The 16,893-nt window shown below is 44.0% G+C and overlaps 1 protein-coding gene across 1 annotated transcript in view; it reads right to left on the bottom strand.

The window, feature by feature from the left end:
• Window positions 1-15,226, bottom strand: part of LOC128299486 (protein amalgam) — a 198,420-nt gene extending 183,194 nt beyond the window's left edge. Inside the window, exon 1 of the mRNA XM_053035470.1 lies at window positions 15,032-15,226. Coding sequence (XP_052891430.1) covers window positions 15,032-15,101 — 70 coding nt within the window. The 5' untranslated portion in view covers window positions 15,102-15,226. The remainder of the gene's footprint in view (window positions 1-15,031) is intronic.
• Between the last annotated feature and the right edge of the window lie 1,667 nt (window positions 15,227-16,893).

Consider the following 16,893-nt stretch of genomic DNA (forward strand, 5'->3'; position numbering starts at 1 on the left):
CAGCTTCAACGGCTCTAGGAAACCTTTGACCCGCTCAGAGACTCGCAACTGTTTCTGAGATGGTGCAGCACTGCAGACGACAGGCTGGCCATTCATGCGATGCTAATAATCGTGTATTTGACTGTGGAAAGCCAGCTGAAGACACGCTGCCCTGGAGAAAGGCCTGCATCCACGTTTGCTGCAAGGCAGTGTGTGAGCTGTGTGTGCTAGTTTTTCACGTCTCTTTGTGCAGCAAAGGCATACTACCGAATACATACGACGAGGGCAACTCGTATGTACTCTCCGTTGGTCAGGAAAATCAACCTCGTTTGCACACAGTTACACAGTGCCATAAATGTGCGTTGTGGTATGGTGGGGAACTGACTGTAGATGACATGGCTACGTTTGTTTCATGGGATGCTATCAGCTGTGATGGGGTTCTCACTATCCTGCATGCACCTGAAGAGGTTCCTGTCTGATTACAGAATAACAATTGTTCAAAGGCAATTTTGTCAGAGAAGCGGAGTGACCGTAATTGTAATTGTAAAAATTAATTTTTAATCTTAATATCACGAACCCTTTATCATCAGTAATTTTGTTTTGTTATAAAACAATACTTCAAAGTATATTACCTTATTCGTATGCATAAGCTGACATTATGAATTTCCTATTAGTGCACACTTCCGTTGTTACCCTATCAGCTGTTTTAGTTCATCTTTTTAAATGTTCTGATTTGATTAATTATTGAAAACCCGCTGGACGTATTTGCTAAATATCAATAATATTGTGATTCGTTTTTTTGTACTCATAATTTAATTTCGAAATAATTAATTAAATGAATTTTAATTTCGTGATCTTTAATGATTCGGCAAAAATAATTCCCAAAGTTTTGTTTCTAATTTTACAATCCTACAGTTTGTGTTCAAAGCTTTCCACACATTTGCAATTTTCGCAGTTAGGATGCTGTACCATTTTATATTTCATTAACCAACTTATACAGAATACTTCTTTCGTAAGAACTAAGCTTATTTTCACTGATGTTTCTCTATATCCTGTGGGATGTTTTTGTATTATTTGTGGTATTGTTATTGATTGTACTACTGATGGATTTTTGGATTGCCTTTTGTGCTTGAGTTTTTAATTAATTCATCTGATAGATAAGCCATCTCAATTTTAATAGTTTTGATACACGGATTCTGTTGTAGAATGTCTGCTATGTATGGTGGATTTTGAATGTGATTTATTAATTTTCTACTGTATGGAGTGTCTTCCATTTCTTTTAGTTGTCTATTTACTAGTAAGGCTTTGAGCTTTATTTCGGGGATCAAGAGGTTTAAACCTCCTTGTTCTTTAGGCAGAGCTATTTGGTGCAGAGCTATTCTTGAGCAATCGTCATTGATTCCTATCTGAAAGATAACGCGATATCCCCTCCACACTCCACAGCGTGTAATGGATTCAAGAGCACTATTTAGCCCAGCGCACCATTATGTTTGTTCCGCACAGACTTCACGCGCCACACGTCCTGTTTTAAATGCTCTGCAACCTCATCGTCAATTATACACGACCTTCGCCCGTGCTCTAATTACTTCGAGCTTCATATTTCGCCGTCCACAATCTCGTCGCCGGCCGCGCTTATAATTGAGCGAAATCATTAACGCAACCCAAGGGTGGCGCAACCACACGGGAAACCTCCCGCAGCACGACCAGTTGCACATCCGTCATCCGTTTGCGCATCCATCGATGTGCAATGCGTGCGACAAGGATAACGCAATAGCCACCACTCAATTGCCACGTGCAGTGGTGTTGTGTTAAGATACAATTTTCCCACCCCCATAACACCGGTCCCCCGCACCGATGGATTCAACCACGGAGTTTGGTGGGGAGGAATTTAAATAAATGAATATTAAATTACATTCCGAAGTGTCATAAATCTTCACGCTCATTTTCGGCGGCGCTGAAAGCATCCACCGTTTCAGAATCTTTGCCGCCGCCGTACAGATTTGCTTTCCACTTCAATTCGGTACAAGCCCGGGCGCCTCATCAATTGTCCCGCGATCCCGCGAACATCGTCGCTCGTCGCTTACCTTCCCGAAGCGCTGTACGGTGTCAAATTGTCCCAGATTTTTCACTTTCCCGCTGCTTATAGTGCAGTGCCGTAGGTTGGCAGGGTGCGCTGCTCCACTCCTCTCATTTGTTTGTTTGTTCTGTCGACTGTCTTCGCTGCGTTCCGGTCTGTTTCGGGTTGTTTACTAGCGTGTTTCTCTTTTTTTTTCTTTGGTGCTCATTTATGTGCAGCCCTTTTTGGCAGCGCGTAATTTTTCGACGCGCGTACGTGTGATGATTAATTACTGCACCGCTACGGACGGTTTCCCCTTGTGTATGCGTATACAGGCAGGCAAGCAGGCACAAGGCAGTGCTTACCCCAAGATGCCATTTTCTTTCATCTGAAACAAGATGTTCCAGATTTTACCCGACGAGTACGACGGGCACATAAATGGGCTAGTTCAAAAGCTTCGCTTCTGGGTAAAAGTTGAGTGCAGAGCATGGGCGCACACACACGCACACATTACTCGATTCTCACGTGGCACTCATGCACACGGGGGCCAAAAGTGAATATCGTTTCCAATGATTAATTACCCACCATCGTTCATCATACTTCTGCGAAGCAAACTTTTCCTCTACATTAAACCTCTCCCCATCACCCCGTTGGTTGCCCCCACATTCCGTCCGCGTCCGGTCGGTGCTCGGTCGTGAAGTCATAAAACACTTACGTCGAAACACATGTGAAAATTTCGGAAAACCATGAGAAAATAGCTCGTCCATGTTCGATAGGAAAGCTGGTTCTGCTTCCGTGGAACGATGGAACGAGCACCCACACCGCGCATTCCTCCCAGTGACCAATTTCCCTCCGATCGACCCCGAGTTTTTCCCCGAGGGCACTGGATTAGTGCATAGTGGAGAAGAAGTTCAAGCGAAATGCAAAAGAACGATCGTTTACTGCCATGCTCCTAACGATATCGGTGCGCCATGTGGTGGCTGGAGAAGATAAAGTATCACCGGGCATTCCTTTCGTTTTCGTCGCTTTTCTTACAGTTCTTTCCGAATTTTTCTACATTACATTCTTTCTTCCACTCTCGTGCTTCCGAATTGTGTGTGTGTGTGTGCTTTTGTATCTTCATCTTCCCAACAACTTGTATGGCACAAAGTAAGACTTCTTTAGCATTCGGCTAAAAGCACGATAGTGTGTACATGTAAGAACAGGGCGCTTTAGTGATATTTTTCCCTGCACTAAAATTTCGAGCAAGAAATGCAATGTATTAAGCGTACGGTAGAGAGTTTGACAGAAAAATGCTTGCGCTGGAAAACCTCGTTGTAACCATCTGTCCTTCAGCATCGCGGAAACACACAAGTGCTCAGTACAACTTTGTCTCCACTTTGACACAGACGAAGCAGCGAAGAAAAGTTGCCGTGCTAAACGAACCCCCCCAAAAACACAAAAAAAAACCTGTCAACCATGTGTTGGCGCTGATGAATAGTGTCTAATAAAGTTGATATTCGATCGAAACCAACCACCGGCAACGATGCACGGTGTGGATTTTACCGGAACTGCACAACCAATGCCACGAAAAATGGCTAGGCGAGTTGCGAACACGGGTACGAGCGCTTTCCAAAGTTAATACGATCGTTCGTCTCACAGCATCGGAAACGGAAACAAGCCAAATTGAAAGGAAAATAGCTCCACCTTTGGATCATTTTTCTAGCATCGACCAAAAGACCGATATTATTGCCCCCTTTTTGTGAGACAAAGTTTTGATCGAGGATGCAAAGAAAACAGGGGAGGAAAACAGGGTAACCGTGGTGTTGGGTGATTTTCCACATTACCTGCAACCACTTTGAAACCATCGGCGGATGGAAATATTTGTTGGACACCTTGCGCCATTCATTTCACAACCCCGTTAATCATTGTACTATGCCGGTCTGGCCGGGATAATATTATTTAATGATAATGGCTATGCCATGAAGTGGGTAAGAGAAGCTGGAAAACACCGGAAATGAACAGATGCACGTTCAATCAAGAGCTATAATCTGATCGTTTTGTTTCTGTCACATTCATTAAAGTTTTCTCGTAGTTACAGATTTGAAAATATAAAGTTGTTCCTGTATTGGATACCAGTATTTACTGTTTTATGATTATTCTTTCGTGTTGTAAGTAGTTTTTATTCCAAGAAACGAATAAAGCCCATTGATTGTCATCGTCCGAAAATAACTGGAACAGCCTTGTTCGTTATGCCTTCTTAAAGGGCATAACGATTTTTTGAAGTATCCAAACGTCACCACCGTCTGACGTTTGGCACAGCGGAATGACATCAATCAGTGAGAAAAACGAGAGAAATAAGCAGGCATTGGAAATTACCCAAAAAAACTGTACTCGGATTAAAAAACACAAAACAGAGCTAAACAAGCCTAATCACATCTTAATCAAGATCACATGTTATAACCACAATAACGTTTGTTATGTTCTACTCTTTTTGTTCATACACAACAACAAATTCTCAACGGGTTTTTCAAACCTAATAATCCTTTAACAAGCGAACCCATTGGAAGCGGCAAAGAATGGATTCGTACTTTAATTTTTGTTCCAGCCGGAGTGCCTCCAATTTGCAGATTTCACAAGGATGCATAGGACATTAAAAATTCAAAAGCGCTACGTGTCTGGCCGACAATACCTTCGCTGTACCTTGTGGCTTTCCCGTTGGTACGCTACGCGGTCTGCTTTATGTCTCTAGCCGGCCAGAGCCAGAGTAGCGTACCGCAAGAAGATGGGTTGGGTCCCAACGCAAGACGCAGAACAACATCAACACAAAGGTGTTTGGCTTGCCGAGCGTCCAACTTCACTTTGTCCTGGAAGCACGACCATCTCTAAGGACTCCACGAATCTTGCTGACAACTCGCATTGCCAATGAACCCCGCGTCGGGTTGCTCTACCAAACTCTCTGTCTCTCCCACACTCTCCCGGGGCTTTTGCGCAATAGTAGCAGCGCCACAACGCATCAAACGTCGCATGGCCGCTGCTACCAGACGATATTTTATAGAACCACTTTGCCAGCATCCCGTCCGACGTCTTGCAGCACCGTGGTGTCTCGTGAATGACCAACCGTAATGTGCCCTGCATTTATTTACCACCATCAAACAGCACTGCCACGCTACAACGGGGAAATATTTCACACCGCGTTGGCGTTCAACCTTCGGTCAACTGCGATGCACTGTTCGTTCCAACCATCCCGGAACGTGTCTCCCTCTCAACCGGTAAGCTTTTTGCTTCTAAAAAACACACATGCTCACGCTCGGGTGTTCCTGCATATTTCGCGTCTTTTTCTTACACTACGTGGTCAACATGTTTTTTTTGTTTTTCGTTATCTCGCATCCATCGTCACGAGGTCCAGCAAGAGCCACCCGAACACCGAGCACGTTGTTCCCAGTGGAGACAACCAACCAATCCAAGGTGTGGGGGAAAAGCATCCCAACGACGACAGCGCTATCTTTCGCCAGGGACACGGTGCTATCATCTTTGCGATAGCGTTCTGTTGTTCGTGTTGCTTTTCCCCTTTTTTCCGTTCACTTAAAGCATCGAGGTTAGCTTTATCCTTTCCCTGCAGGGCAGGCTCGGGTAATTTTGCCCGTGCATGTGGGCGAACCTACTGCCTACGGTGTTTCGCACTTCGTATGCTGATAACTGATTCTGTACGTGTCGACCGTGGGTGATACCGTGAACACTACGGCAGGCGCACGGCCTGCGCAACCTCACACGTTGCGAGGTTTTAGGGTGAAATTATGGCCAAAACCATTCGTGCGCTGACGCTACGGAGTCCAGGTCTGAGTAGCGATTTATTGTGCCAGGGTCAAGAGATCGCTTTAACTCACCGTGCTGGGAAACCCGACGGAGCTCAGCCGAGCGAGTAAAGGACTCTTTTGGCTTCAAGTATCTTCTCGACTCAAGCGTTTGATGATTCTAGTTAACGAACTAATCTGCCTTTCACATCCTGCAACACCTTCAGCGCTGCTAGCTGCGACGATAACCGGAGTGTCTAATCGCCGAACTCTGGAGGCGGCAAGAGTAACGCTGGGTGTGTGAACCGTAGCGGCGGTAGAGTGAAGCAGAACGATGGTTTTCATTATGATAAACATGACAGCTTATGCGTTGTCATGTGTCGTTGGAGCATGTTCGAAAATTTTCACCCCGTGTGCCCGTGTTGATGCATGTGTGGTTGATAAATTGTACAACCTACTTAAGATTGAAGTACTCCTCAAGCATTCTAAATTAATCAATCAACTTTTATCATCTTGCGACGAACATTCGAATGCCTCACCAGACAGATCAGATATCGTAAAACGCTATACGTACAACAAAACTCAAATATATTAAATACAACTTGATAAAAAGCAATAATTCAATATCCTTTAACTACCAATTTCTAATACATATTATAATTCGTTAACAAGTATACTAAATTAGCTTCATAATTCGTAACCATCAAAGATTCCACCATTGTCGACAGTTTTTCAACCGTTTCCTATTGCGGCACTAATAAGCTTCTATTTAATTCTCTCTTCCCTGCTACCTGATCTACTACTGACGGATTCGATAAGACTGTATTGCTTTACTTCAATCAATAAATCCAGTTGAATCCACAGGAGGGCGCTTCACTGGGCCGCTAAAGCAGCCCCTTGACAGGGCGAAAATCCAATCAACAAATAAGCTATCGTCTAAACATTAACTGCCGTTGAACGAAACGAATGAAAGCGAAACCGTTTAATATGGTTGCCAACCGACATATTAAAGTGGGAAAGCGAAAGAATGCCGTTAAAGCTGAAGAAACGGTAGAAATGGAAAATAAGTAAATCCTTCTAATCCAATAAACAGGCTCCATGCGTGCTTGTTCGATTCAGCAAAGGTTTCTTAACATGTACCCTAAATGTACGTTAAGTACGATTTTGTTTTAACCATGATTGAAAAGTTTAGATCTGGACTAATTTTTTATTTCTCCTTTATGAAAATAGGCTCTGGACAACAACAAAAAATATATTTGCGTTAGCAATCCTGCTTAGCCTGAAAATTTGTTTTAGATATAAATCCAAATTGATTTTAGACAAGTTGAATTAATTAAATAGTTTTAAAAATTTTGGAATTGGTTAAATTATTACTAATTGATATATTAACTACACATGAAGTAACACATTTTTAAGCTATCTGATGACAATGATTTATCTTTTCTCTTACGCAATTTCTCCTGTTATCTGGCTCTACCTCCTGGCCGCTGATTATCGTTCAGTTGATTTATTCATCGTCGAATAGTCAATCTTTTGTGTTCTTCTATCGATTCAATATCATAACGTAAATCACAAAAGTCTGAGGTTTCTTACGGAACGTAAAGATATTGATCAAGACCATCAAGAACCACTAGCACTGTATAGTAAGCCACAAATCTTATGGAAAGTTATATGATGCACATGTTTGTCATTTAAAAATCTGATGAAATTCATTTGTTTTCAGCGCTAACATCTGTTCGTGTAAGTGAAAGCCACAAGTACAGTTATTAAATCCATTTTTATCATTGTCCAGTTTTCAATACACTGATGGTGAAATTTCCGGGAAAATGGCATCTTCTTCTACGCCCATTAGGGCATCAGGCTTACTCAAATGTCTTTTTCGGTCGTACTACCCAAAGGTACAACTGCTTTTGTATTAATTTTCTAATGCTTTCGACCAAAAAAAAGCGAACAGAACTGAAGGATTAGTTTCCATTGTGCCTATATACTACGCTAACTCTACCGGTAAATCGCACAGTATGGTAGAGAGAATGAAATTAAACCGACACGTGGCAGCCGAAGCCGATCCCCATAAACATTCCGCCTAAAATTCAATCACAAAAACACTGCAGCATTTTGAGAACAATAGAAAAAGGGCCTACCTTGATGTAGGCATTCGGGCCGATCCGTATGACATCTGTTGAACGGAACGTCAATCAGGCAAGTGTTTCAGAAATGGCAAAACCACAACGATAATGCTAATTTTAATTAATTTCTCTCTCTCCAACTGTACACCTCAATGCAAACGATAAATGCTTACCTGCTTCCTCCTGCTTACGGCCCAAAAATGTGTTTTGTTGCTGTGTTCCAGAATGGATGTGCTGTGCGAAGTTTCGATCACTTCTAATTAAGCCCAACCACGAAAGAGTGAGCACACTGAGCAAGATGTTTTTCGATAGCTTTGATTGTCGCTCGAAATCATTTCAATCTCGCTGCCAATTTGAATAGCCAGCACATGGAATGGTAAAGTGCAGCTGTCTTAGCAACAAACATGACGGTATCCACAGTCCGATAACCCGACGTATGAATTAAAAATCGAAGCCAATCACATTTCAATGAAGGTTTGGAAATGTTTACTGATTTTGATCGGATATAATTTTGTAGAATAAATTTAAAATAATAACCGCAAATTGTTGCAATGCGATTGGATATGGTTGGAAGGTGTTGTATTACGGAAAACCACCAAAACAATTTGTGCACAATGCATTTAATTTTTCGACAAAAAACCCACTCAGCCGAACCTATTGAATTACAACGTAAATTACACATGTGTTTGCATTTGTACATAGCAATAAAATATACCATCCGCTAGGTCGAATCTACTACGCCTGTTACGTTTTGCAGAAGCCCTAAAAGATGCTAGTTTAGCCTCGTTCAGTGTACCCCCATTAGTCGGAACAAATTCCATAGTATGTTCAGCGCGAAACTCGAGAAGTTCACAGGTTTATGTCCATAAGTAGATTCCATCGATGGTTGCACATAATCCCGGCTTACATGGTACCTAAGTAAATGGGCTCTTTATTTTGCAACGATATTCGCTATTCACTAATTGATTGATGGAGGCGCCCAGTACGCCGTACGGCGCCCAGTAATGCACCTGAACGGCACGCAACATACAGCGTGAGAGAACAGCGACGAAACTCTATAAAATGCCCATCACTCGGCATGGCTCTCCCATGTTTATAACATAATCATAACACATTTCATAAATTGATCTATTTATGAACCCATTTGTACGAAAGGTCACTCTATAGCCCATTTGAATATTTTACTACGCGAGTACTCCCAGAAGGATACTGCCTAAGCTGGACTTTTCAATAATCCATCGCAATTCTCTGAAAGTATCCCTAAGGAAAGCTGTACGGTTGTTGTGGATCAGAAGGAGAAGGGATGTAATAAAATCTTTTCTCCTGTTTTTTTGTCTTGCTGTACAATTTTACCATTCCATCCCTGCATTAGCCGCATTCACACCCGTGCATTACACACGCAAATGAAAACCAGCACGAGAACGATGGGGCGCTCGTGTCTTTATGGTGCTTCCCACAATGTGCGTAAAATGATATTGCTCCGTTATATTGTTTTCCGATAGCTAAAACGTCGACGATGATGGTCGTGAAGCTCATAACGGCCGGAAACACTGTAAAACCAGTTTTGAACTAGCTGGCCAATGGATTCACTGAAATTTCTCCAACATTATTGCAAGCACCATCATCATCACGGCAGCGGTTTCGCCTATCCAGTAGGGAGCTGTTGGGGCGTACCGGTGGAAACAAAAAGGACTCAGTCACGATGGTTCAACGAACGAAACCCTCCATCGTTTCGGGAGGTTGGGAATGGTTTTATGTTTTATTTTGTTTCGTTTATTTTGTTTTCTTTTTTGCTTCATTTCGCACGTTCGATTTTATTCCCCACCGTTAGATTTTATTTTATTTTTATAGGCTCAAGTGCGAATGGAATGTGCCACCACACAATATTCTAGGCCAGACGAATGACTGGAGCTGGGCGCGATGATGCAGGTGGCAGGTGTGTAGCCTCAAAAAATGAAACATTTCATTTCTGAATGTCCCAAATCGGTCATTCCGCTCGATGCTAGATTGCAACTGTGCTTTATCATTTTGCTCACAATGAAACATTGACTTTTTTGCATCTACATCAGCGATCGACTCTCATAACACGCTATCGTCATTCGTTTTTTATAACAAAATTATTTATTTATTTATTTAATTATTTAATTATGTATTTAATATTATCCACAGCATACGGGGTGAGGATTTCTCGAGGCATTTGGCATTTGGCATTTTATTCCAGAGCATGCTTGGTTATTATAACAATACTGTTCTATTATAAATATATTAAATACTAAAAAACCATTATCAACTACCAACAACAAATGATTTCAACAGCAACATAACTTTTAAAATGGTATCACCTTATCACCAATGCTGGTGAGCAATCGATGTTGGCCCCCAATATAGACAACTCATGGTTACACAAATACACAAATTTTTGAAGTGAGCTACATTGAAAGCCATAAACATGGTTTGAAAGTTTTGCACGTAATACCACCGATTTGGCCGCGCCTGAATTCTGCTTCGGTGGGTAAACGACCAACCCACGTGTGTCCTTGAGATATCATTCGCTCGAATTGGCGAAATAGATTCGAATCAAATAAATCACTATGGTACACACTTCCAGCTCCGGACGCGGACGCTCCATCAGGACTTCTATTGGCCGTTCTGTTGGCCCCAACGAAACCAAAAAAAAAAACACATAAATTCCATACTCCATTGGCGCTCACGGCATCGAAACCGAATTCGCACAGGAAGTAATTACTTCAAGACGATAAATATTTAGTATTCCTTGCCGTACACAGCCAGCCTGTTCCGAGTGGTTGGCTTTCCGTTAGCATTTCCAAACACTTCCGGTCATAGCGAAAAACCGTTCGGTCGGTCGGTGTTGTCTGTCTGTGGCGGAAAGTGTTGCGTATCTGTTTGAGTTTCTCATCAGCCAGCTTCGGCGTGAATGGTGCTGAAATGGGCCTGTTTTGGGTAGTGCAAATAACGATTCCAGCGCGTTGATACAGAACAAAACGGACGCACGGGGAAGCGTTTTCTAAGCAAACGCCAAACAGCGCCACGCAGCCACTAAATTACACAAGGAAAAACGGCCCTCGGTCGTCGGAGCAACACTGCGTCAAGAAGAAGAAGAGTGAGTTTTTTTCTTCGCCGTTTTTGCAACATGTTCCCTTCCCATACGGTATACTTAAGCTTTAGCACAGTTTTTGCTCCACCAGCTTTCATTCACGCGTTTTTTTCAGATACACTGTCGAAAGGCCGCACGATGAATGTGTTGATGAAATATAGCCAAACACACTGCTACAAACGCACACAAACGCACACAAATGCTTATCAAAACGCTCTCCCCCGCTAGAGGGCTGCACGATGAAAAGAAACGCGCGCATTTGCGAAAAACACAAAACAGAAAGGAGCCCGAAAAGAGAAATGATTGCTGCCTTCGCGTGCTTCATGTGTTTATCGTGTCTTATCGAGCGTATGTTACGCTTTTGCTTCCGGCGCATCCTTCAAACGCGCACCAGGAGGAGCAACGGCATGGAAGGCGTTTGTTTGTCCTGCGAAATTTGTTGCGAAATAATTTTCCTAAACGATCCAAATATTTACATTCCCATGTTTCCATCGTTCGTGCGCCCCGATGTATGCAATGCGTCGTGCAATCAATTCTTATGCTGTAAAGCAGCGCTGCGCGAACGATGCATATATCCGGGCGTTCGGGTAGACGCCACTTCATCTTCCTAATCGTGACTCCAAAACCAAAGAGGCCGCGACGACGATGTTCAATAATGATATTAAATGCTTAAAACATTATCATCCCATTTCCAAGCAGTCTGCCCAAGCCGGCTCATTCATTATGGATGTGCTATCATTATTTTCGTTGACCTCTGGCTAACCGTTCCTCAACCAGGACGTCGCATACATAAGGAAACTCCATCGCCATCATCATTAATCGAGTTGATCGTTCGTTAAAGATAATATGCCACCCACACCCCCCTGGCACTAAGAAGTGCCATTTTCAAAATCATCAATCCTCGACCATTTTCGATTGATCGAAACCGATGGATCGGCGCTATCGCATTCACATTTATACCCAATGCGAAGTCTTGATAGCATCCCGTTCGGCCAATATTACTCCCATCTTCTGGTGAGAAACTAGCTTTTAATGGATTTACAGCCATTAGATCGATTTATGTCAACGTTTATTTGCTTCGTTTCATTTACAGTGGACAGTGGAGACAGGCTTGCATTTGCTCCGTTTGCTTTCCACTGCAACCCTCACCGTGTCTCACCGAGAAAGGAGCAAATTCCGCACGTTCTTCGGCATATACTTTTGCGTCTTGAGGTGGAGCACTGTCGGTAACGGTCGGCACTGAACAAGAAAGACACTCGCTTGTCTCTTCATTTATTTTATTTACTAATGTCATCGCAATCGCCAAAAGCACTCGGGTGCTTCTGCCTGCCTCCACAAAAGCCCGGCACCCGCCCCTGCGTTTTCTGGTGCCACCGGCCACTGGCTTCCTAATAGGATGTGGGTTGGTGGTCGTTTAGTGGGAACGGGGCAAAAACTCTTTCAAACAATGCATCCCAACGGCAGAGCGCCTCATTCGGAATGGTAACGTCAACGATACACGTTGGATATAGCAAATGCTTTTGCTTGATCGGAAGCGAAACAACTCGGAAGCGACCATAGGCAGCATGGTCCATGGTAAAACCCATCGTTGACGGACGTTGAGGTAAACCGAAGCGGGAAAACGACATGGTCGTTTTCCACCGCAGCCATCTTTCTCTCTCTCCACTGGCTGTTTGGAAAGGGAATCACTCTTCAACAACTGGGGCCAGCAGCAGCAGCAGCAGAAAAAAACGCTTCCGCCGCAGCTCCTGCGATCAGGCCCCGTGTGTCTTCTGCTTGATTTATGGCAAAAAGTTTACAGCTTCTGCTGTTCACCAAGCACCGCTGCTGGTACTGCTGTTTACACCGTGGCGGATTCACGACCATGCCCAGCACCGTAAGCGCGTGGACACGAGTGGTTGAAAGTTTTCAAACTGTGGATAAGAAAATGGATTTGTCTCGTGGCAGTATCATGATTTTGTTGATTGCATTGCATTGTTGTATTTCGATTGTGCCGCTAGCAATATAAGGGATAAGCGGATAAGCCGGGCGGGTCGGGGCAGGGTGACCACTTTTGTCGCGTTACTCGCTACGCTGCAGATAAATGGCACACAAAGGACCGGGCAAGGATACGGGGCAACCTTCGGGACCGTTCGGGAAGCCAATGAAAGTGCGGCGGACGGTACCAAGCAAGTACAGCCAGATAGATGGATGGATGGAAAGTCCATTAAGAACTTTTCAATTGTTTAATGTGAGCAAAATTAGGCGCTCCTTCCCACCACCACCAAAACAACGCGCGGGGGGAAAAAAAGTCCCCCATCCCATTCCGTCTACCTTTGTCCACGGTCCCACACGGTCCCATAGTGGGAAGTGGGCCACATTCGGAGACCGGCTGGAAATAGATAAATTGTTATTTATGGTAATTTAATGGCGTTTGATGTAAATCATTATGTTTCTGGTTCGGTACGAATTGAGGGTGGAACTTTCTTTTCGTGCACCACATTTTCTGCACTCCACCAGCAGTAACAACAACATGGTCGATGTTGTTGCCGGGGACGATAGGGGAACCACCCAGCTTGTGCTGTGCCCCAAAACATTTAATCTGGCGCTAGATTATAAGTTGTTTTCTCTGTGCTTTTGCTTTTTTATTACCCGAAAACCCTTAGCCCGACAAAACTAGCAAACCGAAAAGTCGGTCCGGCAAGTTGCTTTGCTAACTTCACCGAGGCGTGTCTCTTTCGTTTTTGGTATCGCGGTGTCGGTATAAATCATTTGCAGAAAGACGACCACCTTCCAAAGCATCCCTTCTCGCTCACAGTCCCGACCTGACCCGTTTGGAGAAAGTTGAAGTCGAAGATGTTTTAGCGCTTCGAAAGTGCACATGTTGTCCTAGCTGGTCCGGTAGGTGTTTTCGCCATCTTCCTACCGGTGAATGCGGGTTGTGCCGGAGCAAGATTTATGACTAAATAACCCTCCATCCGAAAGCTAGACTTTAGTCATTCCAACACACCGGGCATGCTGCCCGGGTGATCCTTGGTGCCTATCGGTCACCGGAAGGTGCAAAGTTGGGAATTTGCTGATATGAGAATTTGATTTTTGTTTGCTGACGGTTGGTTGATTTACAAGAGTCACAACACTGCCTGCCAACCCTCCCCCATTTAAACCCGATGGAAACGATAACGGCCGATACTGTCCGGGACGGTATGAACCACAAACCTGCGAAAGCTAGCTTGTGCGCGGTGAGCAATAAATAGTTTTGAAAGATTCGGAAGCACAGATAAAAGTAATGGTTGGCGAATTATGGATACAATAAAGTGTTTATTATTGTCAGAGACGGATGGTGTATGGAGCCGAAATCATGCTTTGCGTGGGCTTTCCAAACGTTTACGTTTCGTTCTCAAGTAGTTCGTTTCCTTCTGGTTTCTTAGTAGTGAAAAAAATACTAGCAAAACAAGCGCTCCTGCCGTAACAGGAGCATAATTCATCTTAATTTCTATTTGCCCCTAAATACACCCATCGTTCTCGCAAACCTATTCTCGGAACTATCATCAGCATCCTGATCACGTGACAAGAGTTACTCAATTGTTTCATTTATTAATGTCACGTCACGCAGAAATGTCAAGAACATCCTTAAGTTTTTCATCTGTCAGCCAGCGTGCAACAATCCCCGTCGCGTATACAAGTGTGCTACACTACAAGTGACGTGTAATAAAGCCATTCGCCTATCGCTTACAGTAGCGACCGTGTCCACCATCGATAAAGTTTTCGCGGTTAAGCTTCCCCCGGTGGTGCCAGGTGCCCAAAACGAAACGCTTTCCTAGATGCTACCATTCCTGACCCTGAAGGTTATGATGTTCGAATCCCAGCTAGGAAGGTGCTCTATGGGAAAACTGCTAGAGAATATGTACAGGCTATCGGTAAAAACGGGCGGATAAAACCGGCCAACGACACACACACACACATAAACACACAAAAACCCTCGAATGGAATGTTATTAACTCACCACGACTGGAGATGACCGCATCTGTCGTTGACACTAGCAGGCTGCTGACGACGATGAGGAGGATGAACATGTTGCGAAGGAAAATAAATCGTAGAAAGCAATTAACTACGCCTCGTTGACTTCGATGGTTGCTGTTGGCCACCGCCGTGATAGCATTGTTGCTGGCGCAGTTTGCGGTGACGATGGGTCGGACAGTGCGCTTCACCGAAACGCAGGCAGCCGTAGCCGCAGCAGCCTCACCGCTAGCGTCGTAGCCGCTGTTGGTGTTGGTGATACCGTTTTTGCCACAGCCACCACTACCACTGCCCGGTTTTCGATGTGTGCCCATGCTACTAATAGCTGTAGCCGGATGTGCTTGATACCACCGGACGGTATTTAGTGCAGTCATCGCGATCACTCGATGGCTCCGTCGACAAATGGCCACTGACCGAAGCCTCCTGGATGGATATTACACTACTTCCCCCACAGGGCGCCGGCAAGAAGAGTTTCTTTCTCTTTTATTTCTCTGTTCAATAACAAGTTACTAGTACTAGGCCTAGCGCAGTGTTGCTGTCACGAGCGCTGATGAACGTCGCGTCGCGCGAAAGTTAGCGCCGCGGGAAGTTTACACAAAGTTTCAAGAAATTCGTTATTCACCACGTTTCACTCGATTATCACTAGCACTGAACGCGCACTTGAACGATATTTATAACAGCTTTGCTGGAATAGTTACCACCAACGGTTACTACGATTTGCCTTCTGCAAAATTAATCAAAAAAACACTTCTTTTCCTTCTTATCGATTTCACTCCTTTGCGCCCGAAACAACACCGCAAAGAATCACGCACACACTCACGCACAAGCACTGAAAGGGGTCTTACACTCACCAGCCAGCGATTTTCGTCAGCTTGCCGAAGCGCTTCATTTTTGTGACTTCCTAATGAATCTTCTGCCGGCCAAACGACTTCCTCACGCAACGATTACCTTCATCACTACCACCATCGCCACCACCGATACCATCTACCACCATCAGCATCATCATCATCATCATCACCAGCCGCAACCTGTTCGGCTCGGTATCAATTAGAACCGCTTCAATCGACCCGTGATCGTTTATTATTTCAGTACGCAACGCACACTGCGATGTTCGCTGTCACTGCTAAACGGACCGGCGGATTATCAGGCGTGGGAAGCGAGAACTGGATAATTAAAATGCAATTATCAGCTACACTCTATCCAACTTTTGTTTTCTCACTAGGCGCCCAGCTGCAGAAGATGGCAATGTACACGAACAGTACGTGATGGCCACCGTCGTACCGTTTGCATAGACGTTCTGTGTGTGGCCGCTGTCCGCTCCCTTTTTTATGCAACACGGATATGTTCTTGAGCAATAACGAACGCGGCACGCCACTTGCTTGGGAAAATCAACAGATTATTTTGATGATTTCTTGCCAAGCCGTTTGGAGAGTGAGTCAAATCGTCTGTAAATAGAACGGAAAATACAAAACAAATACGTAGCGATTAATACTCGCTTGCAAAAGCAAACGAAAAAAAAAGGAAGATTAAACCTAGTTTATACCGTTACCATACAAAAATTAATTGCATTATTTATCGTGCGCTTGATGAGAAATATTATTTGCTAAACAAATGTTGCCCATTTGTGAAACGTCGTGCGTCTGCGACAGCGAGCACAAATTCTCTTCCACGCCGTAGAACAAAGCGCCTTGAATTCGACGCAAATGAAATTTGGAAAAGTTTGTGTATTTTTTTTTGTTGCGCCACATCCCCTTTGCTGACGTATTTGTTTTATCAAATTGCGAAACTATTTCTCTCTCGTTATCACGATGCCGTTTGCGCAAAACACAACTTCTTCAGTAGATTCAC

Source organism: Anopheles moucheti, chromosome 2 (genome assembly GCF_943734755.1).
Source record: "Anopheles moucheti chromosome 2, idAnoMoucSN_F20_07, whole genome shotgun sequence".
NCBI lineage: Eukaryota > Metazoa > Arthropoda > Insecta > Diptera > Culicidae > Anopheles > Anopheles moucheti.